The 26,383-nt window shown below is 47.4% G+C and overlaps 1 protein-coding gene across 1 annotated transcript in view; it reads left to right on the forward strand.

Moving 5' to 3' along the window:
• RBM6 (RNA binding motif protein 6) overlaps window positions 1-26,383 on the forward strand; it is a 59,054-nt gene that overhangs the window by 20,115 nt on the left and 12,556 nt on the right. The window contains exons 6-9 of the mRNA XM_063348571.1: window positions 3,027-3,100; window positions 22,851-22,925; window positions 24,445-24,505; window positions 25,579-25,647. Of these exons, the coding sequence (XP_063204641.1) occupies window positions 3,027-3,100; window positions 22,851-22,925; window positions 24,445-24,505; window positions 25,579-25,647 (279 nt within the window). The remainder of the gene's footprint in view (window positions 1-3,026; window positions 3,101-22,850; window positions 22,926-24,444; window positions 24,506-25,578; window positions 25,648-26,383) is intronic.

Genomic DNA, 26,383 nt, shown 5'->3' on the forward strand with positions numbered 1-26,383 from the left:
CTGAAGCAGCCTTACAGAGGAGGCAGGGAAGAGCCCCAACAGCTGGTGCAGGAGCTTCTCTAGCTGCTCCCCCTTAAGAACCAGCCTCAAGTCGCTTGGTTTTGTTTCAAGCGTTGTTGCTCTGGGTAATGTGATTATTGCGGATTGTGGAAAAATCAGCAAACATTGCGTTTTTGAAGGCGCTCTGTAGCGGTGCTGTTGTTCCCCAGGCCTCCATGTCAGTGGCCTTTCCATCATGGTCTAAAATAGAAGGATGCTCTGGTGGAGCTGGGGGCAGGGGGACAGAGCAGGGCTGCCATACCTTCCGTGGCTGATGTTACTCTGTAGTTCTTGTGCACTGAGCCTGCTTGTCACATCTGTGCAAAGGGCTGGATCTGGGGGCGGGGGAAAGCGCCAAGCCCCCACAGATCTTCAGCAGCAGCTTGGAGCGGAGCAGCAACTCCAGGCTGCTCTCTTCTCACACCGCTGCTGTGGAGCTGTCTGTGCAAGGACAGCTCGCAGTGAGCTGCTGCAGAACACTGCATCCCTCTGCAGCCTGACCACAAGACCCAAACATCTGGCCTGAGGCTGCTTTTTGGGAGGATATGGGACCACGGTTTCTGGTTTTGGTTCTCGTTGTACGTGTTACTGCAGCTATGCTTATTAGGGGGGTTGAGTTTGGTTGGGGAGGGCAGAGGTAAGAAAGTACACAAGTAGAAATGTGCTGGTCTTCCCCTTAACTGTCTCCACATAATGCTCGGAACAATCCTCTGGTGTACGTTCCTCTGAGCGTCTCAGTTTTTGTGTCTACATATAACATTCAGCGTTGTGCTCTCAGCTGTGTTATGCAGGATTAAATCCGCATCTAAACCGCTCATTCATTTCATGAGGACTGGGATGTAAACTGCCTCTCGTTGTAGAGGAAACAGAGTGAAAACTTGCACACTCTAGCCCTCCGTCTCTCAGGAGACCCCCTACTTCATACACACATGGAAATAAGATAGCACTCTGATCCTAGCTTGCTGATTATGGCAGCTTTCAAAAATCCTCTCTGTGAAGGGTCATTAGGAGCCTTACAAGCTGACAAATATCATTCATGCAGCCCTTTTCTAAGCAGGAGGGGGAGAAGTGACTCTATAGAGTTCTGGGTTTGAACAAGACTTTGAAATGTACCGTGTGAGCCTGCACGCTGTGCCGTGAAGTAGCAGAGGTGTCTGCCCAGAATGCAAAACAGTCTCCCAGCAAGGGGCAGCACTGCTCCTGGAGAGCAGCTCCCTTCTGCGGAGAGGAGGAGGGCTGCTTCGTTTTCAAAATGTGATTTAGTGTGGCTGGAACTGCAGAGGATGGATGCTATGGGAACAGCTGGGTGAATTTGATTCTGTCGTTTCTGCCAGCTGAAACTGTACCTCTAGTTCCAGGTGCCCACTTCATGTAAGAATTTCGAGTGGCTTTAGCTGCATTCCGTCACAGATGGCCTGCTGCTGGCCGGCATCTTTCACTAAGCTGAAAAGCACCCAGATTGATAAATATCCCTCTAGTATCATTATATTGACTAAAATAATATGGGGAAGAGAAATAAATTTCTATGTGAGGTAGAGGAGGGGCTAGATTCAAATTGGAGTCTCGTTATAATAGCAAATGTCAGGATTGTGGCATTAGAACAGCATGCAAAGAGCTCCCAGAATTAAAACAACCACTAGGGTTTGATGATGAAATGGATTTGTATGGCTTTGTCTCTGCTGTGGTTAAGTACAAAGATGGTAAAGAAACAGAGAAGGAAAAATCGCAGAGCGCGGTACATGTTCTTTGGTGTAGGCTTGCGGGGGAGATGGGGGCTGTTTTCCAGCAGACTGGAACATCTTGCCTGAAAGAAGCGCGCGTGGAGTTACCTTCCCGTGGGAGGTGAGGGGCTGAAACAATAGAACCAGATACGTACCTGGTTTGAAGGTGCCGGTGTTAAGACATGCATCTTTAGGAGAGGAGACAAGACCAGGACAGCTAAGTCTTAAAATGGTATAATCCACAAGCAGACTGGCTTTCCTCTCGCTCCTAACCAGCCAAAAGAGCAGCAGGAGGAGGGAACCAAGCATTTCCTCTCACTGTTTGTCCATGTAGAAGCATGTCAGCCCGTGATCATCTGGAAAGCACTGTTTTGGAGTGAGGTGGCCTTGGCGTGTGAAGGGTGAGGTTGTGACTTGAGGTTGTTCCTCAGCACTTCAGTTCTTGGTGCCGCTTTCAACATCAAGGGTGATTCTTAGCATGGTCTTAGCTTCTGTAGTGTTCACCCTGCACTTCACTGTGAGACATCACGTTTCAGCACAGGTAACTGGTGTACACGGTGGAATCAGTGGGTCCCTTCTGCCACTGACTGAGCTGACAGCTTTCTGAGGAGTGAGAAGAGTAAGGGCTCTCTAGTTTCTTGCGTCTAAACTTAAGCTCCCACACTCTCTTGTTATTTATGCAATAACATCTATATCAAAATGAGAAAGCTGGAGTTCTCATTCCTGCTCCACTGCACTTTTTCATAATACAAGGGATTGGACTTCAAAAGTAAGCAGGTGTTGAAGGAAAAATAGCAAAGGCAAAGGAATCACGTTAGTTCTTTCTGAAATATTGCCCAATTAAAATGCTGGCTATTCATGCAAAATACATTTGCAGCAAGGTACTTCAAAATGACTTATCAACACTTGCTTTGGAGAGCACTGCCTCCAAGGTAACACAAAATGTGAAACTAGCAATGGAAAATCACTATGCCTTTATTAAAAAAAAAACCCCAAAGCAATCATTTCTTGCCCTAAGGAAGGGTGTGCCTGTCACTGGGTTGTTTAAGGGGAAGTGGGAACGCTGTACTATTAACATTCATGATAAAGTGCACGGTTAATCATCATCCAGCTAGTCCTTGATTTCTCTCCTTTTCATTCTGGAGTGGAGGGGTGGTGGTTAGAGGGTTTGTCATTGGAGGGAAAGGGAAATTGAATATTTAATGTGGCTTTCTTTATGACAAGGCACTAACATGACTCCCGTCTGTATTTAAATGCTGTCCCCAGGTTACGACTATGGCTATGTCTGCGTGGAGTTTTCACTCTTGGAAGAGGCCATCGGATGCATGGAAGCCAACCAGGTTGCTTTACACTTCGGTCAATGCTGCTAGAAGATTTTTAAAGTTGTTTTTTTTTTTTTGGTGGGGTGGTGGAAAGCCAATGAGTTTGTTTTGAACCATTCAAAGGAAGATCTGTTGTATAATACACACCACTGCAGTGTAAATGTTGTTTCCAGAAACTGGTAAAAGGCTTAGAAAAGCCAGCATGAAAGAGCTGTTGGACACCAAAGGGTCTGCCCTCCTCCTCCCTAGTGTGCGTCGGCACGCTGGCTAGAGTCAGAGGCTGGTGGCTGGCAGACTCCTAATGCAGGTTTTAGCCCTGATGCTTTTGTACTCACCCTGAAATCCAGTCGGAAAGATCTCTGCTAGCGTTAAATGCCTCCCCCGGCTGTGCGTGCACACACACATACACACGTGACTGTAGGTGAGGCCTCTGGTGTGCAGCTCTGAGTCAACTCTGACTTGCACGCTCCACTTTTCCTTATGCCTCGCGTGTGGGAGAGATTCTTAATTGTGCGTCTCCCCCATATCTATCCTGTCCTTTGGCAAGCTGAAGCTGCAGACATGAGGACTACCCTACGTGCAGTTGTACCTGGTAAATCTGAATGTTTCCAGCCCTTAAAAGCGCAAAATGGCTTAAATCCCCAGTCATTAAATACCCAAGGGCAGTCTTTACTCTGACCTGGGATTTGAGGCTAGAGCTGTTGTCTACCGTAAAGAGCAAGATGCATAAAATTTGTTAGGTAAAATATAGATTCCCATCTCGCATCACCCTCCCTGTGCCTTGGAACTGCAGGTGATGGATCACTCAAGAAAAAACACTCAGTGATTGATCCCTCTTCCTTTACTACATCCCTTAAGTCTCCTTTCTGCTGCCTTTTTCCTCCTAATTTCCCTGAGTAAGAATCTGTATCAATTATCTAAAGCCTTTTTACCTGAATCCCAAGTCTCGCTGTCATGGGAGGGGAGCCATGACTCAGATTCAGAGCTGTGCATCTGCAAAAATGTACTTACAGTTAATGAGTCTTCACAGCTGGGGTTTCAAAGGTCCCACTAAGCGCTTGCATTTGCCTCTACTTTCAGTTACAGAGGTATTGCAATTTGCAAAAGTGTTTCACAGAAATAATTCTGTTGCTGGGAAAGAGCCTGGTGCGTTCCCACTGGGGGGGTGGTGGGGAGCACAGAGAGAGAAGGCTCCAGAATTAATTATTACTTTACCGTCAGTGACAACTCTTATTTCCCCTTGAGTGTTGCTACAATTCCCAATTTATTTTGTTGTCACTGGGGAATGTGTAATTATGTATGACACTCCTTTTAACCAAAGGCCTCTCCATATTCTCTCCCCAATTCTGCTCGCATGAAATGATGTCTCCCTACGCGAGAGCAATTCCCAAATACCTGGGAATTTGGGAATTCCTCTTTTTCCCTGTTGTTGAAGCCTGCTCTGCCCCTTCTCCCGTTTGGAGCATCCCTATGTACTTAGATGTTTGCCTTGGATCAGATTTGGTCCGTTGCTACGGCAAAGAGCCTGTAAGCACCAGTCCTTAAATTGAAATGAGTGCCTAGAGGTGCCCAGTAAATCGCTGTACACACACGCGCGTGAGGATGTCCTGGCTGGCGTTCAGCTGCCGCTGACATTGACCCTCCCCAGCAACAGTTAATAGCAGACCTTCAGGCTGGATAATTTTTTACCGCGTTTCCCTTCCAGCAATCGGGGAGGGTGCTGCCAGAACCCTGCGAGCAGTGGGGGTAACGGTCCCAGCCGTCCACTCGACCTGGGGCGTGTTAAAAACAGGCTATGAAGGCTTCCAGTTTTCCTTCCTATATATGGAACAGCTGTGCGTGTGTACAGAGGAAACCTGGAAGATGGAGTGGTTGCGGAAGCCTGCACATACCAATCTTCTATGTTTTAGTAGAGCTACAATAGTTTGTAATTAGTGAAACAAGAAATGGGCTTTCTGGGGTGACCGAAGCTGTATGAATTTGGTTACCCAAGCCAAGTATATTTGTGACCTCTGGATTGCTCCACATAGCTGAATTTCTCTAATTTGCTTTTGATTGAACATGGGGAAAAAAAGGCCTTCTAATTATTTAAATTAAAATTTAAAAAAAGGTAGTAAGATTTGTATCTGACCTGCTGCAAGGGAGCTGACTTTTAAGTTCTCAGTAAAAACCAATAAGAGATACTCAGAAAGGGAGTTATACAATTCAGTTGTCCTTAGACAATAGATATCCCATTTTGTTATCTTCCAGGGTGGAGTTGTAAGATCATCTCCTTAGATTGAGAACTAATTTCATTTTTACAAGCTGCAGAAACCAGAGCCTGTGTTAGCTAAGACGTAGGTTCTTTGATAGTTCAGTTATTTTCAGAAGGTTACCAGCTATCCCTGTCAAATTCAGTCGCTTGTGAGAGCATAAATAGCAAAACAGTGTCAGCCCAGAGTGACACCAGTCCCTCACTAGTCAACCTGCCTCTTTCTCAGTCATCTGTAGGCTGGGAATAAATAGCTTTTGCAGAGACAGCGTTCTTTGATGCCGGTTAATTCCCGTTTAACTGCCCCTGCCTAGAGAACAATTGGCCACATCCCTATGTTGTACAATTCCTATAGTGTGAAATCCTTTCGTTTTACTCAGCCCAGACCAGCGCCCACTTAAGATCGTTCCCAAAGTTGCTAACGACAGATTTACCAGGTCCAACTCCCTCCATTCAGTAAGTCTAGCGTGTGTATGTGACCGCTGAGATTTGAGGGGGCTTTCTATTAAGTGCATCGTGATAAGGAAACGTCCATCTTCTATGTTGCCCTAATTCTGTAGGGGATTTTCATTCCACTTGTATTAATTGCTGCAGCTGATGTAACAAAAATACCCCCCTTATTAATTGCTGTGCCGTGTTGATTGTTGCGTTGGCGATTTATTACAGCTCAAGGGGCCCATCTAACTTATGTGAAAGGTGATGGCTCGCCGTTATCGCTGGCGCAGAGGTGTTGGGCGGCAGGTTTGGCTGAGCGAAGCGCTGGTGCCAGCTCTCCTGCTGTCTTTGGGAGGCTCTTTGCCCCGGTAGGGCAGATGGGCTGTCGAGTTGTTTGGCAGAACCCGGGTGCAGCCCTTGTTGCAGCCTGATGGCTGGTGATGCTCCTGTTGGTCTTTATGAGTTGGCTGTTGTTTGACCTTTATGAGAGGACACCTCTTTTCTGTCTGTGATGAGCCGCTTTTCTGTTGGGGAGAGACGGGTATTTCGAATGGAAAACGGGGTTTCTATCTGCTAAGTCACATGGTTTCTCCTAAATAACCTTTCCCTCCTTTATTCTCATTTTTGCAAGGTGGTTGTTGTGGTGTGGCATTTGTCTTACTGCGTTTTCTTTGCATTCGGGCTTGGTGTAGCCCCCGCTGCAGTGGTGTTCCTGCCTGCACCAGGTTGGCTTCTTGGAGGCAACTTCGGGAATACATCCCGTGGGTTTTGTTCTCCATATGTGTTGAGATCTCTTTGCACTCCTCCTTTATCTGTAGAAGAAATGCACATAATAAGCTTGTTATTGGGTGCAAAAAAAATCAGGCAGGAAATGGAGTATCCTTCATGTACTGTCACGTATCATAAAGGCAGGTGAAGAAGGAGAAATGGAGGGAGCCTGTCTCTGCTGCCTGGATAGCACTGTTTTCACTGAGAGCGAGCTGGTTGTTATACATATGGAAGCAGAAGAAGCATTTTTTAAGCTTGGGAGCAAATTATTAGTCTTGACTGATTATGTAGTATTGTCTCCAAATCCTCTCAGGCCTCAAACTTAGCAACACTGGCAGCATGAATATTTCCTAGCTTTTGTTGCTAGTAACTAACATCTTTGTAATCCTCTCCTCCTGTTTCTTAAGTAAGAGCGCAAAAATGGGAGAGCTATAGCATGAACTTTTGAAAAGACGTAGTTTGTAGATTATTGTGGAGGTCTCCAGGCGTGTGCTAGAGCAGTCGTTCCAAGACTTGCTTCTGTGAGCGCTGGCACGTTTCGGAGAGCGGTTTCTCCCGCAGTGCTGTGCGGTCCTGGTTGAGCATGCTGAGCATGGTGGTACCTCCATTCCCTGCTTGTTTCTTGCTGGAGAGGGTAAGGGGGATCCTGGCTGGATTTTGTGAGTACTCGCTTTACCTGAGCACATCACATCACCGTGCAACTGGAAGCATCAGCGGCACCTTTCTCCTGCTCTGAGCCCATCCCCTTTTACACTGGAGCGCTTTCCTGCATTTAGTGTGAAGATGGCTTCTGGTACGGACCAGACTTCACAGGCTTTTTGCTGTAGCTGTTGGTGTTAAAATCGACGAGCTGCTTTGACAAGCAGGCAACGCCTAGGACTTTCTGTCCCGCAAACATTAGCAGTAACCAGTCACAACTCTGTGTGGCTTCCCAGTTAAATAGGGAAGGAGCTTGTGGTTATCCTGAGAATGCTTCCGCTCTGGTGACCTGTAGCCTTAGAGTATTTATTGAAGCCTCTGGTGCAAGGAGTGTGTTGTTGCAATTTGTAGCAGAAAGCGTGTGTCCAAACATCAAAATTAATTGTTTTCCTTTTGGTAGGATATGTTGAGTTGCGGAGTCTGGCATGTTTTTCTAGAATCTGCAAAATGCCCCCTGTAAAGGAAGATGACACCCGCCTCAAGTGTATTTTCACGGGCTGTCTGCTCTCCATCAATCACGCGCTTGACAATGTCACTCCATCTCTTTAGCTTTAGCCTGCAGTTGAGGCTGGTGGTGACAATTCAGTGTATCCACAAATATACTGAAATCCGTTTGTGTGTTAGACTAAGAGTGTTGGAGATGGCCTTGCTTTTGATATGTCATCCTTGGGTTGTCAGCTGCCGTTATCTTCTGCTTTTCTTGTTGTAGATTAGGTGTGTGGATTTTGCTCAGGTTGTATCATAACCATGCATCTTTTTTTCCCTATTAAACCTGTCTGGCTTCTGACTACATGGATATCCAGGATTACCTTTTGGAGTTTTCGAGTGTGTGTATAGAGGAAAGAGTTGTGTACCTGGGCAGTGTTTCTTCTGTAAACATGGTAATGATTTGGGAAACACACACATTATGGAGTCATTTTTATGATCGGTGACCTATGGAAAGTTCCCTCCATAGCTACCTTGTCATCAGATGAGTGGATTTCCAGGCAGCAGAGCTGATTTGAGGGTTTTTTTTGTCTCATTCAGTGTGTGACCTGCTCACGAGCTCACCCTGGTCTTACATCATCGAGGCTTGACGTGTTGAGTCAATCATTTGTTCCCACTTGTGTCTCACTAATGACTGCATCGTACTGTGATTTAATGGGAGCTGTAAGCCTCTACCATCCGTACGGAAGTTTGCAGAGGGAGGCTCCTAGTGCTGGGCAGAGGCTTTCCTCTGACTAAGCAGTCGGATCTGCCTGCGATGACCTGTGGCAGGGCTGGGTGCGTGGGTGTACATGTGTGTATCCTGCAGTGATGTTGTGATAAACACACTGTCTGCTTGTCTGTTCGGAAGGACTGACTGCATCTCTGCGGGCTACAGAGACCTTCCTTGTGCAGAGAAGAGTGTCTTCTGTTGTAAAGTGTAACTGCCAAAAAATTTTGGTACCGAAAATACTCCTGTGGACCTTCTCTTCTGTTGAGATGTCATCTCAACATCTTCTGTTATCTCAACTCTTCAAGCCGTGTGAATCCTCTTAGTCTCTCTTCTTTTGGCACAGGAAGGTTGTAAGAGATCTTCTGCCAAAGACTTCAAACGCTCTTCATTCAGCCAGTGGTAGCTGCCCATCAACATGTTTTTTCTAGCCCTACATGCATAAAAAACTACAACCTTCTTGGCAACTCTGTCCTGCCTTGCCTCAGGAAGCAAACCATGCTACCCAAAGAATTTTACATGAAGCAGGCTTTTAACTGGAAGAGACGTGAAGCTGCGTCTTCTTGCTTTACTTGCGTGATCCCAGCTTGCCGTGTCCCTCTACCTCTCTGCTCTTATTCCAAAACCCTGCCCTCCTTTTTTCCTTCAGCCTCACCTTACCCCTGTGATGAGGATTGTATGCTTTTGCTGCTGCTGAACTGCTGCTCTGTAATGGGATTGTCTCAGAGTACAGCTTCTGGGTGAGCTGCTTGGAGCATGCAGCAGATGCGTAAGCAGGACTTTCTTAGTATCTCTGGTTGCTGCCGGGGGCGTATGGCCTAGCAGGATGATCTCAGGACTCAAATATTGCTGGATATTGCGGAATTATCTATTCTGTGTGCTGAAGCTCACTTCGGCTGCTGTATAAATAGGTTGTTCCAGGTAAAGCATCCTTCCCTACCCTTCTCCAAAATTAAACTGCTCTGCCTCTGGGCGTTTATGTTCTGATGATGGGTTTGTTGGGGTTTTTTAGCTGGTTGACATTAACAAATCTGTGTGATGATGTATCTCTGAAATATTACTTCTTTCCCTGTAGATCTCAAATGCTTTGCTAATCAAGTATTTCTCTGTTGGGATAGATGCTCTGTTTACAATGCCAGAAGCTTGAGCCTGCAAACATTAAGGAATAATTGTGATTTCCTCAAGTTTGTTTGAATAACTTCATCAGTGAGTGTTGCCAAGATAAGTGTCCAGTCCTTTCTGGCTGATGGATCGGATGATGTGATCTACCAGTACTTGCAGTGCATCACTCACTCCCGTTGGGTGCCACGTGCCCCCGTGCAGCATCCGAAGGTGGTGGATGCTCCCTGCGCTGATGGCTCAAAGTGAGGTACCACCGTTGGGCAGCTGGACCTTTGGTCATGCCCAGCATGGCTGGTGTAGAAATGGGGGCACTTGAAAATTTCTGTATGCGAATGTGAAGTGCAACATGTACCGCAGATAAGTCTGCTCTCCGCCCCTTCCATAGTGCTCAAGTTGTGTTGCAGAGCTCTCTCTGGCAGGGCAACACCGAAGAAATAGCTTTGTTCCAGTCATTGTGAGCATGCGAAGCGTTTTCCTGAGTGACATGGCATGTGGCACACCCATCCTTTGAATTCCTTTGTAGGTGAGATTTTGCCTCGAGCTAGAAAGGATTTGTCGTAGTCCTTGGATGCATATGCAGGATACAGATGCTACCCTGTCTGGGTAGCTGTCAGGTCCTCTCCTCCTGACGTGTTAATGGAACAGTTCTGTGACAATGAGGAACTCTTAGTTGCAGATTTTATGTATAGGCGCAGTTTCACCTTAAAACGAAGAGCAGTGTTTTACTGCTGGCTGCTCTTACAGATTGTATGGTTTTTATTGTGTTTACAAGTGTGGTTGGTTGATTTTCTATGAAGATCTGTGGGAACTCTAAACATATTCTTGCGTAACCGTTTGGAAGGTGCTTGTCATTGTAGCATCAAAGTGCTTCAAAGGTGCCTGGTAAAGCAGCTGTACACCAGATAGCGTGTTGCCACAATTGCTAAGTTGTATATGTGGTCAGAAGGTAATTTTGGATTAAGATGTCAAATCCCTTGATCAAGCTCCTATATGGAACTTAGTAGGACTCATGCCGCTAATTTCCTTTGATGCTTTTGAAGTCATCCTTTAAGTAAGCTGGTGACTAACAGAACTGCAGATGCACTATCAGAAATTCCCTCGGTACCCTTGGAAGCGGGTGGTGCTGATGATATGACTGAAGTTACTTAAAGGAGACACAGAGGCAGTGAGAGGGAAACGGGTTCAGTTTACATGAATAAAGGCATCTCAGTGAGCACAACTTAACCTTCACTTCCACAGCAAGACCGTATTCTATCACAATTTAGCCAGAATGGCTTGCACAAGACCTGTCATTGTGAAAGAGACGGCAGTCCTCCTCAGCCCAATCCCAGCGACGTCGAGGGGAATACCAGTTATGTTTTACAAGCACGTGAGCCAGATTATAGCGCTAAGAGTCCATCTGGACTATTGCGATAAGTGGGAACGCACCAAAACGTTGTTGCAGTTTTCACTTGCTGAGTCGTTTCTGTTAGCTTCAGCATCGGCCCTGTTCGTTCATGCTTTTATGCTATCTTGGCGGCGATTGCTTTTTCCGTCCCTTGGTGCACTGGTGATGTTGGATTGCTGGAGCAGGAAGGTAAAAGGTTGAGTCTAGAGGCTACAAAAAAATGTCAGACCGCACACGCTCTGGGGTTTAAGGAAGGCAGAAGCACTGTTTCCTTCTCTTAGAATAGTGATGGTCAGACTGCTTCTCCGCAGAAACTTTTTTTTTTTTTTGCGTAACTATGGTTATGGTGGACAGTGAGAGAGCTGGAATTCCCTTCAGATGTGGATTTCAGTCTGGTTTCTTCCTAGCTGAGTTTGTGTTGGACCTTTATAGTGTAAATTTTGGAAGTTTGGGTGCCTTGAATTGGGGTACATTCAAAAAGACTACCTTGAATTTTGCCATTTTCTGCTCACGTTATGAGAATCACACAAGGAAAAGGCTAAATTCATGTGTTTCAAGTTTGAAGGTGCAAGGTAAAAGCTGTGGCAAACAGTCAGCAACTTTTATTTGTGAATTTCTGTTTCGGTTTGACTGTAACTGGGCTGTTAATGTTCTTGACTAAAAGTGAAACATGATTACAGTGGAAAATGGGGGCTGGTACGCCTGAGTGGGCTATTGTGTCATTATCCATCAATCACAGGCAACAAGGAAACAGGTATTTAACACAGAAGGACACACAGTTATTATCCGCCCCACTCCCCTGCAAGCTGTGGGGCACCTTCAAGACTCTTATTAAAGCTTTAATACCTACAGAGATCACAAGAAGCACTGTATGCTACGGGCCTGCAACAGGATCAGCGAGCAGGAGCATTGCTGTCGCTGCGTCTGTGCAGGGCCAGGAAAGATGTTAGGTGGGAAAGCACCGAGGGCACTGGCAGACGGCAGCCCTCTGCGCTTTAGGGGAAAGGCATAAACTTCCTCTGATCCTCTCTCGTTTGAGAGGGGCAGAATTTCTTCTTGCATCGTATCTGGCAGCCTGCTTAATCCAGCTTGTGTGAACAGGAGAGCAACTGAGAGGTCCTCAGTACCACTGCAGGACCAGCTTACTTGTCTTTGGCTATGCCTGCTCCCAGGAGAGGGCCACAGGAGGAAAATCCTGAAGGTACTTTGTACAAGGAGATGCAGGAGGGAGGTGGAAGCTGTAAAGCGTGCAGCTGACTTGTTGCAGTGAAGCGTCTAATGTAAAGAAGCATTCTGCCTTAATGTTTGTTTTGCTGTGCTGTTGCATTGACATCTACCAGATGTCGCACCCAAGTGTCCTCCTGCATCTCCATCACTTCAGGCCACCTATAAGTTAGTTATGTCTTCCACAGGATGAACAAACAGCTTCCAGAAGTAGGTTCCCCAAACAACAGCGGTCTAAAATCAAGTGCGTCGTGTAATGATTTACATTTTTAATGAGGGTCAAAGCTGTAAACATGAGATTTAGGTATTTAAATCTCTGAAACTGTCTTCTTTGGAACAAGAAGAGGAAAGTAATTCTCTCCTGCTTTCATAGACAGCAGGGGAGCTCTTAGTTTTTGTGATGTACAGTCCATGTCTTAGCAGGAAATTAGCAATATTCAGATGGGCTTCATGTACCAGATTTGAGACAGAATGGCAGTAAAAACTCAAGGAAACATTTGATGTACTTTTCCATCAGGGATCTCAGGAGCAGAGTTAACAGAGAAAGTAATTCTAAGTCCTCAGAATCCCAAGATGTATTTTCTTACACATAAAATCAGGTTGAGAAGTCTCACTTAGAAGCTGTCTCATGGTGCGAAGCTGTACATTAATGGTCTGATGACTAAGGTATTTTACTGTTTATAGCCCTAGGTTTTTGAAAGCCTGATTGTTTCTTCCCAACTTGTGATATCACTGGAAAAGAGAGCTGAGGTGGTTTGGGGTTTTTTTTTTACCCCTCTGACAAGGCGTTCTTCTGTGCCTGTCAGTGCGAGATCGGTGTTAGTTCTCTGCCACTGCCTGCTTCTCTGCCTATTGCACTAACTCACCTTGTCTGCTTTTCTTCCTTCTGGTCTGTACTAAGCCAGTCATTAAATGCAAGAAGTGAATTCCAAAATGTTTAATAGACACCTCTCAGTGACAGGCATATGATTGATGAATCTGATTGTGAGAGGAGCAGCTGAAAGTGTCGCCTCTCTGGTGCTCCAGCGCTGGCCGTGGCACACGAGGAGCTGCGGGCAGTATCTCCGTGCCTGCCCTTGGTCTGCAGCGACGTGCTGTGGGCCGGTCTCTGCCTGGCTTGATACATCCCTGGGCGCTGGAGTCCTGGAAGAGGTTCAAGTGGCAATACCTGAGCCACCCGCTACCATGCCGCTTATGCGACAGTTTAAGGAGATGTCTCTGCATGCGGTTTCCCCTTCCCAGTCGCTTAGGGATTCAGCCAAGCTGGGGCCCAGCAGGGAATCCTGTTCTTTTCCTTCCTCGGGGTCCGGGTTATCATAGGAACGGTTCTCCTGCACACTCACCTCTCTGGCCAGACTTCCCTGAAGAGCCGAGGTCAGCTAGCACAGCCTCGGAGCCTGGACGTCCACATAGGAGAGTCCCTTCTTCTGCCTCTTGCACCCTGACAAGGCACTAAGCTCCTTTCTTCAGCAGTTCTGGGAATTCATCAGGAAGGAGGGATCTGTATGTACCTCTGGATGTTGTGTAGTGCAGTTGCCTGGATGAACCTCTTAAACCTCAGTGCCCCTATAAAGGAGGAGCTGCTGGGTCCTATGGGGAGCTGTAACACCCACTCAAGTTGCGTTTCATCCAAGCCAGGCTGGCAGGAGAAACTCATTTCCTTCCAAAGGGCTCAGATAGCTCTGTTCTCACACCATGCCACGTTTCTTGGGCAAATACTGACCAAAAGGCAGACGTTTCCCAAATCAGCTCCTCAGAAGAGCTCTCTTAAGAGGCAGCACCTGCTCAGATATAGATATTGGTACAGGTGCCAGGCTGAAGATCTGGATTTAGCTTTTGGACAGGCCACCTCGAGGTCCCAATGACATGCTGGGAATCATCATTGAGACGGCACAGGTAAGTGTCGCACTGCTGGTGCATTTTCCCTGGCAACTGGCAGGGTTCTTCCCGTATCCCTTTGGGCATCAGTATCAGGCACCCACTTTTGCCATTAACTGGGAATTTAGGGATGTTGAGAAATGAAGTCTCAAAGGACAAAACCCTCTTCTCATCCAGAGCTGCTCCCTTTTCCCAGGGTTTTTAGGTCTTTTCCTTTCAGCAGAGAGGCTGTCCTGCTGGCAGCTTGTCTGAGCACTGGCTGCAGAGAAAGAATTACCAATGAAGGCTCCCAGTGCTTAATTCAGTGGGCGCAAAAGTGAGTTTGGAGGCACGGCCGGGGGAGCCTCTGCACTGCTCTCTTCCCCATTTACAGTTGGCCTGTTCTTAGCGAACACGTACCGCTGCGCAGAACATCCTGCGCTCTGGTCAGCACGCAGGTCAAGCCGTGTTGGAACTGGTGTGTAATTCCCCGGTTACATGCTCCAGCAAAAGGACATGCTTTTGGTTGGGTGTGGGGTCTTTAAATGCTTAATCAAACAGTCCAGGAATAAATTTACCCCCTTAAGGCAGAGCTTTCCAGCCTGACCTTTTTCCAGCATGATTTTGCATTGGGATTACTCTTTAGGCTTTTGATATTGTGCTTCAAATCTATGAGCTGGGCCTTTCTTCATTGTTCTCCCAGTTTCCGTGTGGCCGTTGCTAATTGTAAGGTACCCCTGGGGGAAATGCGCAGGAAGGTCCTGGGGTGAATTAGTGCATTGTGCTAACAGCCTTAATCTTTATATTGTTTAACAGCGTTATGGGATGAGATGACCTCTGAGGAAGAAGTAGCCTTTCTCAGAAGTACTGAGAAATATGTCCAGGCCCTAGAGCAGCATTTTGGAGGGAGAAGGGAAATCGCTGTGTTGGGAGCAAAGGGAGTCTTTGAAGCAGCTGTTGTTCAAATACAGAGTCCAGGCAACAGACCATGATGAATCAGAAAAGGAATATAGATGAGGCAGAACCACGTGGACCCTTCCCCAGAGCCGTCTGTGAGTAATGATACTCGATATGCTAAATATTTAAATACTCTTAAGTTTTGGTAGTTTAAGCGTGCTCTTCAAATAGAGGATTCAAGCTGCTTCATACTTTTTTTGGGCACCAGAGCAAGTGTTTGATATGGGTGACTTTCTTAGCTTACCTCCTTAACCATCCGTGCCTGTCTTTAGCTGTGGAATGGGAGCACAACCAGTTAACGCCAGAGCGCAGAAATTGTTCCCCTTGGAGCTGTTGTCTCCTGATACACCCAGACCCTCACTATCTGAACTCTAGAAATCCTCTTCTGACCCCTTCGTACTGCATAGGAAAAGCTTTCATTTTAAAATTTGCACATTTTTCCAGTGATCCTGTGATGCTGATCTGCAAAGGTGCCCTCTTCAGAGGGGTGAGGGAAGCTGGAAATTAGAATTAGCTGGACGGGGAGACACCAGGGCAGGTAGAAGGTCCACTTCGCTTCACTGGATCGAATAAAACTTTTAGAAGCGTTGAAATCTCCTTAAAGGGTGAAATGCAGGAGGCGTTCATATCATCTGCCACCAAAGCTGGCCCTAGGGCAAGTGAAGTCCTCAGCACATTGTGTGTTTTCTCAAGCTGTGACACATCACTGTTATCCTTCCTGGAGCCGTTGTTGGGAGCTTGCCTGTACCGACTGTTTTGGTGGTATTCTCAGAGCAGGACTGAGTGTGCTGACAAGTGAAGCAAATGCTATGTTTAAAAAATACGCACTTTGGGAGTTCTAACTTGGAAGTGAATTGGAGTTCAAAATTCAGGCAGTAAAACGTGGGGAGCCGGCATAGTCTGAAAGGCAATTGCTGTGTATATTTGCAAAAAGGGTATCAGTGGGGGGATGTGAATTGTAGAAAGATACTGGGACTAGCTTAAAAAGAGTATGGCTGGTATCCAGGGAATTTAGAAATTCTAGGAAGAAAACTGGAGCTGTCGCAGCAGCCTAGATGGGGTGTCTGTGGAAATAAGGTACTTAAAGGATGCAGACAGGCATCTTCTGCTAAAGGACAAATAACCTGGATAACCAGGCAGACGGGGAGGCCTGAGGAGGGCTGTTTTAGGAGCAAGTGGAAATGGAAACTTGTGTGTCACGGTGGATGGTCGCAGTGCAAGTGGGCAATGGGTTTTCTATGAAAGGAGTTTGAAAAAGAAGCACGGAATGCTATCTGGGATAAAATAATCCTTGCGTATAAATAATCTCTAATAAATAAATAGATTACTAATAAATAGTAATAAATAAATAAAAAATCTCTTTTATTTAGCTACTACATCTTTAGGACTCTCTAAGTTATCCTCCTAATGCCTCAGTTCTGTGTTAGTGACCATCAGTGCTATACCTGAAATTGCGTTCTGTTAACTCAGGATTGATGATGACATCTTTGGGCTCTCTGTCTCATGCCTCCCCTGACCTTGAAGACCGTGAGCCCTGAGCATGCCATGCTGGTTGGCATCAGGTCACTGTTGAGATGATTGTCTTACTGTTGAATGCTTCAAGGTGATGCCACGTTGTCTTGGCTTGAGCTCTTCGGCATCGCTGATGCCCAGGAGCCAGACATCCTCCTTTCCAGGTGACCACTAACACAACTATTGTGCAAGATTCGTCTCAGTGTTAGTCTTGATAGAGACCTGTAATGATAAAACACAGCAAGGTTGTTTGGATCCACTTGGTGGTGTAGCCATTCCTTAGGGGTCCACCGTTTGTCAGACCATCGTTTTTCCCTGTATTGTTTTGAATTTTCTGCTTTGGCTGTCGGCTACTTGGCAGTAGAATGCTGGACACCGATAGATCAGGCCAATAAAAAGAAGTCCCTGAGCTGCAAATGGTTAGGGAGTTGGAGAAGGGGGCTGAGCGCCCTGGGGAAAGTTCCCCTGTACTGGGAATTTGCTTGTAGTTACCGTTCCTGTAGGAAATGCCAGATTGCTGCAATACCCTGCAGCAGGCTGCCTTGCTCTCGTTTCTTCATCTCTCCATGTTACACTGTTTTCTAAATGTTTAATTACAGACGGATTGTGGGTTCACAGCTTTTCTCATCTGCTTTTTGTCAAAGGTAAGCAGATGTACTGCCTGTTGCTCTGTAGAGTCCCTTGTACAGCAGCTGCCAAAGAGCTCGGAGATAAAAACTTCGGCATATGGAAAAAACGGGATGAGAAGCCAGTTTTTGTGGCTGAGATGATCTTGTTTTGAAATATATCCAGCTGGTCTCTTATCCTCCCAGGTGTCTTGGTGTTGGCCCTCTGCTCCGTCCGTCCCAGGAAGCTGCTGCCTCCGGAATTCCACGAGCAGCTGGGGACGTGTGGGTTAGAGGGACCTTTGGCGTTTGGCCCTGTCTGCCTGCTTTATTGGAAGGTGACTACCTTAAGGGAGAGAGCTTTGCGCTCTCCCTGCCAGCTTTCCTCCGCCCTCTGCACAGAGACGAGAACCACGCCAGTGAAACAGGGTGCCATTCTGTAATTTACATGGTGTTGCGGTTGGGGTTGTTATATTTGCATTTATAATCCGTACTCAAGTAGGAGTCTCATACTCAAAAAGCAGTCTGATTTGCGGTTACAATTAGATAACTCGACTTCTGCTGTCAGCCGCTTGCCTCCCTGTGCTGTGCTGACCAGTGCGTTTGGAGGCCGGGCTGGAAAATACCCCGGGGCTGGTGAGAGCTCACTCATCTGGGAGGTGCTGCTGGGACCATGGGCTCCTCCTGCATTCCCAGGCAGCCTCCTGGGGTGCTGTCTGAGCCTCCCCAAGGCAACAAACACCAGTCATGAATCGGTTTAAATAATTTTTAAATGATGGATGTATAATGATTTTTGAATAACCATCCTAATTATAGTAAATATGCATAAGAGGGCTGAATTAACATCATGGGAATGAGGTTAATTCCGGAATTTTAATGTGACTGCTTTGCTGTGCTGCCCATGAGCATTCTTTTGTCATAATCTTTGTATGCAATTTTATATCTGTTTGCAAATGATATTTTCTGTTCATTTTCAACGTGTGGAACCATGTCAGTCTTCTGGCTTAGTTATTACTCAGGAAGAAAGATACCAGGACCTTTCAGTTCATGGCACGGATGTCTTCCATTTAATCAAACTGTGAACAATGTAAGGAAATAATTAGCTGAAGTGGTGTTTGGTTTTCTGCACGAGCCAGCCGCTGGAGGAGATCTGAATATGGTTCGCTTGTGGTGCAGGCACCTCCTGCGCTCCCTTGGTTGCAGAGAAGACTTTGGCTTGTTAATCCTCGTGGATTTGGGGGTTCCAGAGCTGAGCCTTGACCCTGTTCCAAAAATGATCTGCGCCGCTCCAGGTGTGTCATCTGTAAAGCTGGGACTGATGGTTGCTATTCCACTGAGTCAGGTACCCATGGTTTTTCATGTGACAAGGGACAGTGGCACGTGGTTGCCATCCCACTGGAGGAGCTGGAGCAGACGCCAGCTTCCTCCACAGCCTTCCACAGCAGCACTGGTCACTGCATCCACGTCTCCGTGTAGTTTGGCAGCCCCTGTGGTAGCTGCTGAAGCACGACCCATGGGGTGGAAAGCTTGAAGAGCTGTTAGCTCATTGTTAAGAGGTTCCGAAGTGAGATTTTACTGAAGGTTTTACCATTTGGCCAAATTCAGTTAAAGCAAAAGCCTGGTTTGATTTGAGGGAGTGTGCCGTGCTCCAAAAGCTCTCCACGTCTCAAATTTTCTAGGTCACTCTTGGATGCTCTGAATTTTTTTCAGAGAAACAGTTAGCAAAAACTTTGACGATTTGTATTCCTCTGTCGTCTCGGTCTTGGAGAGCATAAAGATACTTTTTTTGGCAAGTTCTTCCCCTCCTCAGCCCCCAGCCATCATCATTAGAAGGCTGTCAACGAGCATGAAAAATACCAGCACGCCAACTGTAAATGTTAATTGAGAGATAAGCAGCTGAAGTGAGGAACTCCTGCCACGCCTGACCTGCCGCAGTCTGTCTCCTGGCCCTGTCAGAGCTGCGTCGCTTCCCTGGGAAGCGTGATCAAAGTGCCCTGTGCTCACCTACCTGCCCAGCACGTGCAACTTCTGCCCACGTGAGCTCTGTTCGGAGCAGGAGGTGAGTTCTTTCCTTGCTAAAGCAGTACGATTGCAAAGAAATTAAACAAGAGATGAGTTAAAACCAACCTCGTGAGTGGACATTACATGTGCTAGGAGCGTGGTCTGTTTTTTTTCATACAATTAGGGTTGCCTTTACCACTTGGATCTTACTGATGTTCTTTTAATGCTTCTCATTTAACTGCCTTTGGTGACAAAGAGCTTGGAAATTGTTCTAGTAGAACAAGGGTTTCATTGCCGAAGCCTTGTGCCCAGCTGACACGCAGTCTCCAAAGTACTTCTAGAAGGATTTCATCACCCACGAGTATCATGGCTAAGGGATTTTCCCTTTTTCTTTCTCTCTCTTGAAGTAACCTGTTCTTGTGGGTTTTGTCCCCGCTCAATGAAGGGCTTTGAGATGTTGCTACCTGCTGCGTGTGCTTTCTGCAAACAGGCTTTACGGTTTCATGGTGTAACTCCCCAGAACCACCTCATGGTGGGATTGCTCAGTTCGTCAGAGTCTACTGACAGTAATATTTACATACTAGGCCATCGGCTGTTATTCCGGATGATGCAGATTTTTTAGTGGCTTTAGCTGAAATGGCTTGTACTGAATTGTATCGCTTAGACCTGAACCCAGTGTTGCATCTCCAACAGACCTCTAAGTGAAAAAAAACATGTATAACTGTGTTGGAAAGATATCGAACCGTAGCATGAAACACTGCTCCCAGCGGTGAAGTCCTGATGCTCTGTTTTGATGAATTTGCAATTCAGGAAAAAACAGTAGAAGCTGCTCGTGCCCTTGGAAATCTAGGGATTTCCATGGCTGAGAGCTCGGTGTTCTAGTACTGCAGAGCTGCGCGGCCTTTGAAACCCTTCACTGGTGAGTCAATTGTGTGTGTTTACTGCCAGTTTTGAGGGGGAGGTTCCTGACTGGGAGGACCAGAGAGACATTTCTGTAGCGTACTGATTTAGAAAGAAAAGGCCAGACTGCTCAGAAGTACAGGATGCTGAAAATCCACAAGGAGAATTAACGGGCACAGTGCAGGTGAATCAGTGAGAGACGTCCAGGAGAAAACGTGTGAAAGTCTGGGGACCAGACAGTTCATGTGGCATATCCTTGGGTTTACCTTTTCTTTCCACCCTCCCCCCCCAGCACTGTTCCCTGAAATTCTCAGAAAATCTTTGTGATCTCACAAAGATCTGCTCAGCTGAAAGTGGGGAACTGAAAATGAGAGTATTGTGCAAAACATTTTGCAGAGAAAAGGAAGAAGATGTAGATGAAAAAGAATAAGCAGTGGCAGGGACCAGAGGAAATAAAGGTTCTGAAAATATTTGGGATGGAATTTAGTAACAAAATGGGGGAATGAGGAATTTAAAGTCAGTGAATCCCGACAATGTGTGTCGTAAATGAAGGGCTCATTTTGGTGTGTTAAATGATGATTGCAACCTTGAAAACGACTTTATCAAGAAGAAATCAGTAAGAGAGAGCTTGTTGGAAAAGTGAGCAGGCAATCAGCAGGGTGTTAAGGAAATTAGGGAGTAATTATGCAAGTGACACTTTCTGCAGTCTCTGAGAACTGAATTTGCAGCAGACCAGCACCACATGTGCTTAAAAACCATCTTCTGTAAACCCAAAAATAATCTGAAAGCTTTCTGGCGAGTTTTATCCTCAATGGCTGGTAGCAGGATGAAGCTGTATGAGGAGGTGTCCTACCAGAGGAAGTGTCCTCAAATCTAGCTGTCCTTGTTTCCCGAGCTCCTAAGCAGGAGGAGCTGCTGGGTCCAAGGACTCTCCTGGGCTGACAGCGTGCCCGCAGCTCTGCTCACGAGGATGCGCACCCTGCCTTCTCTCCCTGCATATGCTCAGTGGGTCCCGAGGCAGACGCGGGCGCTTCTGGCCTGCTCTCCTGGCACGACCCATCTCTTGAGTGTGTGACGTGATGTGATGGGTGCCCTGCCTGGGAGAGGGAGCACACCCGTCTCAGAGGGACCAACAGCCCTAATGGGACAGCTTTGATTTCTGCTTCCCTGTCATTCCCACTTGTGTTTCCTCACGTGTCTTAAAGAAGGTGCAGACCTTCTCCTAGACATGTGAAGTAGGCAATACTCCGTGCCGTGTATAGACCTGGGGGAGATTCCTTGCATCTGAGGTTGCCACGCTGTGCTCTGGCTGCACACGCCAGCCCTCAGCAGGGTCTAGGAATGGCTCAGCTTTCTATAAGGCAAGTCCCTGCGGGAAAGCAGTGCTTGAACAGCTGGGTGGCAGAAAGGAAACCCCTGAAGCGTTCAACACATATAGGGCTGGTAGGAAAGGATGGCCTTGGTCCATAAAAGGCAGGTTGCTGAGCGGGGAGGTGGTGGAACCTGACCTTACAGAGCGGTGTCGGTGCTCTCCAACTTTCTCTCCTGCGTTTTTTTGTAGGGGTTAAAGGATTATTGTTGTACCGCTGCTGAGTGATTCCCTCCCATGAACTCTTCCTTCCTCCTTTACATATTCCCGAGCATCTCTCTCACATTCTGCACAGCAATTTATGCATGGTGGATCGTGACTTCTGAATAATAACTCTGGGAACTTGTTTTTTCGTGTTTATGGTTTGCTCTGGGGGCTCTTGCGTGACTAGGCTACTGGGTCAGAGCACCTGGGAAGCTTCTGACTCACCAGAGGTCCCCAAAATAGCTCGGGGCCATTTACAGCTCTCTGACATCTGTCTGTACCATCCAGCAATGGGCCAGAAGAGTGACTGCTCTCCTGGGACTTGGGAGACCTAGGTCTGAGTCTCATTCTTCTCACCAAGTCTCACATTGTGGTATTGGGAAATACAAACTATGTGGTCTGGCAGTGCCTCCAGTGACATGAGATGTCTCGTGGGTCCCTGCATTTGTGGCTCGGCTTGCATCCTGCGTGCCCAGGCGTGGTCTGTTGTCCACAGCAGATGAGAGCCACCAGGAATCCTTGCTCCTCACTGCTTTTATGGGCTGCTCTGGGCAGGAGCTGGGGAACTTGCAGCTGTGACTTCATTTCGCCCTTCGATCATCTGCATTTCAGTAAAGCTTGTGGATTTGTTGGGCTCCTGAGATCTCTCCAAAGCGTGATGCGTGGAGCTGAAAGCAGCATGTCTTTGTAGGCAGCGGAGCTTCTCTGCTGGTGCTGCATAGGTGCTCGAGGCCAGCCCCACCAAGGACTGGCTGCAGAGCCAGTGGCCTTGCCGCGTGCTGGCATACTTCTCTGAAGGAAAGCCAGGGTTTCATGAGTGACATGAAGAGTAACCCGAGTATGAAAATTCTCTCACCTCAGTGGCATTTTTCCTTGTATTCCTCCTGAAGTAGCTACCTTGAGGCCAGCCCGGTGGTGGCTGGTGTGAAGGAGGCTGTGCAGCTGCCCCTTTCCAGCATGGACAAAAGCGGGTTAAAGCAGTTTCCCTCTCCTGCTCTGGTTACTCTGTCTCTGCTTTTCCTGGGAGGTGGCAAAGCCTCTTCTGCCTAGTTCCTGTGGAGCTAACACGCAGCTTTGTAGCCCCGTGCTAGAGCAGGGCACAGGCAGTTTCCCTTCCACTTCCATGGCAAAGCTCCAGCTAACTGAACTGGGAGAATTTCTCCCCCTTTCACCCTGTTTCACTTGTGAAATCTTTAGGAGCCAGAGCTTTAAACCCTTTCTTTGCCTCTGAGTAAGCTGCGTGTGCTGGGCACATTCGTCATTTACCCCCTTGTCTCAACAGGGTACTCTTACGATCGGTGGCAAAGAAGTGACCCTTGAGTACACTCCGTGCCCAGAGTTTTGGCGCTGCAAACGTGTAAGTATGCGATCAGAGAGCTGTGTTGGGCTTCCCCTGCTGGCTCTCACGGCAGTGGCAGCAGAGAGGAGTGTTATATATTTGCTCAGTGGCTGAAGATCCTTAAGAGTAGTATCTGTCCCGAAGCTCTTGCCTCTTATAAACTTAGGTGGTTTTCCCTACCTTGTTTCTGGTACCACCTATGAGCGCATGTTGCTTTGGTACAGGTAGCCAGTGTTTTATGCACAGAGCAGTTTTCGTCCCTGTGCAGTGGTTCCCTTTTAACACGTGGGGAAGATAGTATGTGGATCCTTTCTCCTTAAAAACCAAAATGAAACGGTGATTCTGCCAACCAAAATGAAACAGGCTTTCACTCTGGTTCACGTGTGTAACAGTCTTTGCTGCTCAGGTAACCAGAGTTTTCACCAGTGCAACAGTGCAAAGCACCCCTCTGTCTCACGCAGGAACTGTGGTCTGGATTTGAGGGTAGTAAGTGCAGCAGGGAAGGAAGCACGGAAATGAGTCCCAAGTCCAGGCAACAGTTAGTACAGACTGGAACTGGCCCATTTCTGGGAAGGCACAGTTGCCCGAGGGTCAGTTTTATTCCCATGCCCTTCCCACGCTTCTCCCGGAACAGGCGCTTTCGGCTGCAGTAGGCTGGGGAGGAGTGCCGGAGCAAAGGGCACCCACACTGACTGCAGCCCAAGAGGTTGCAGCAGGGCAGGAAGGGATCGGTTGTGGTTAGACTCCCACCTTGACCACTGGATGACACTGGGCTACAAAGACCCTCATCCAGGCTAATTGGATGCACACCGGTTGCCAGCAGAGCCGTTGCTCAGTGCCTCATCTGTGCTTGCAGCACTCCAGAGATGAGGTAGACAGCAGTCTCAGGCAGTTTCCCAACAGCTCTCGGTGCGATAGGCAGTAGCGGGAGCGAATGCCCCTACTGTTGCTGCACACACACGTGGCCTGAAACAGCTTTCCCATGCCCCGGAGCATTTGCAGGGCTTTAGTTAGAGGGGAAAAAAAAATTGTATGAAAAAGAAGCGATGCATTTACAAAGAGCTTGAAGAGGAAGTTAGGGATGCTGTGTTCGGAGAGAGCTGTGAAGCCGGGGCACTTGGCTCTTTCCGCGGTGGCTCTGGGTGGGATAACCATCTGAGCTGGTACAGCTCTGCCTCTAGGTTAGCAGACACCTCTTCACTGACTCTCTCTGTGCAGCAAATTGCATTAGTATCTACAGTTTAGCTCAGGTAAGGACTTTGTCACTGCTTTAGGAGGGAGTTGAGATTAGAGAATACAAAGGTAACTTTGGATCCTTTGAAGCAACATGGTGGCTAGCAGTATGGGGCCTAGCATGGTTCCCTTTCGTGCCAGCCAAGGCTCCTGCTGCTATTACCCATCCTGTCTCTCAGGCTGTCCCTGTAACTTTTCCGTGGCTGTTACTTCTGAAAGCACTGCAGAGTCTACCCTTCTGGAGTAGGTTGTACCCACTACCTTCAAAACATGACTTCCTCATGCTGTCCATCTTCCGTTGCAGTGTAAGGTGTGTACTGTGGGCTACAGATCTTCCTGCTCCTATTGCAAGCTCCCAAGAGATGGTGAGTATATCTGGTCCCCTCTGCTCAGTCGGTTAAAAGTTTCATCTGCCCTGACAAGTAAGTTTCTCTTCTGGCTTCCATGTGGCATCCCTCTTGGTGGACTAGCTGAGTGCTGTGCAGGAGGGTTATTAATTGTGCTTCATTTAGACCCTTTTCCCTGTCCACACTGAAGATGTTGCATGCAGACGTGTTGCTACCAGGTTCTCTGTTCTTGTGAGGTTTGGTGGGGAGGGCTCTTCCTGCACAAGGCCTTCCCTTCCTATTTGCCATTGTCCTTCATCCACGGAATTACAGGTTGTGTGCCCTCCAGGACTGAGCTAGTACTGCTGGCCGTAGGTGAGATGGCTTCCCCTCAACCCACCTTCCTTGGGAGATGCAGGGGCATGTTTTTAACATTACTCTTTTGAGGGACTCAGATTAGAGGTGAATCCAGGACTTGAATTGCTGAGCTCACCTTGCTGAGTGTAAGAAGTGCACAGAGGGGAGTTCTGCTTCTCCAGGAGCTTCTCCTCACCCTGCCAACACCTTTGCTTTTTTGGGTGGGAAGGTGTGAGAGCCAAAGCACGCTCCCTTGATTTCTTTGGGACGAGTAGGTATTCCAGGCACTCTGTATCTTTGAGCAGACTTCTGATGGTTTGTGTTTCTTACCGGCATACCCCAGGCAGAAGGGCATTAAAATAACCGCTGATGCAGAACTCTGTGTTTACTGAAGCATTGTCCCCATGGTTGTGCTTTCCTTCTGCTGTGGCTCCTCCATCAGCGTTATGAAGGCAAAATTTGCATAGCTGGCCCAACGTAACTGTGGACTGTAATAAAACTGACGAGGAGCAAATTAAACAGAGCCACTAAGATGCTGTGAAGACAGATTGTGGTGTATGCTTCTTACTGACCTGCTGGTGTTGATTGTGCGAACATGTGTAGTGAGATAACCTCTCCATGACTGTCCTTTAATGGCCAAGTGAAACAAAGCAACTCTCTGGGCATATACAGGCGTTATTGCAGCTTTGCACGAGTTCTTGGCGTGCTTTGTGACTGAAGGTCTTGAAATGGATTTTAATGTGTCTCTCTTACAGGGAGCAGAGCAGGCCCAGAGTCCAGAGGTGGTTGTGAGGGAGAAGATGCATCAGCTGAGCAAGAATTCAGTAAGAGAATTGCTCTCCCCATCTCCGGGGTTGTGCTCACGTCTGTGTGATTTACACGGGCTATTTTTGCAGCTGCATGTGCAGACTGGTTCACATGCAAATTTTACATGAGGTTCTGCTCAGGAAGTGTAGCCAGAACTCTGCACGCTGCAAACTGCAGACAAATTGGTACGAGCCTGTCCAAGATGAGCTGTGCTGACAGCCAAGCAAGTCAGCGTGCAGCTTTCCCTACATTTACCTGCAAAATGGCCGTGTGTTCTGCCACGCTGCTCGCTGCCCAAAGAGAAGGAGAGCGGGGAGGTGCTCTGGGGGACATTAAAGAGTGCAGCTTTGCTGTGCCAAGTCTTGCACCCTCATTTCTTTCTCTTTGTGGGAAGAGGCTTCAGCAGCAGGTACAGGGCTGCTGATGTCTGACTTTGCAGCCCCACAGCTTTGGCTTCCCTTTCCAACAGCTTTAGAAGCTCAGGTATGGATCTCTTTTGGAGTGAAGCCAGATGCTTCAGAGCACAGCAACTTGATGGGATTTATCTTCTCTCTATTGCGTAGCTAGGCCGAGGGGCAGGGTGTTTCCACATATCATCTACCACATCTATGATAAATAGCCACCTGATAAAATCCGTCATTGTATTATGATGCATTTCACTTAGTGATGGTAGGGGTCTGCACCCAGTTTTCTTCTAGTGTAGAGATTGGATGAGAGTTACTAGTTGGTATTGCTCAGCTATGGGTGCTCAAG

The sequence above is a fragment of the Chroicocephalus ridibundus genome, chromosome 10 (genome assembly GCF_963924245.1).
Source record: "Chroicocephalus ridibundus chromosome 10, bChrRid1.1, whole genome shotgun sequence".
Lineage (NCBI taxonomy): Eukaryota > Metazoa > Chordata > Aves > Charadriiformes > Laridae > Chroicocephalus > Chroicocephalus ridibundus.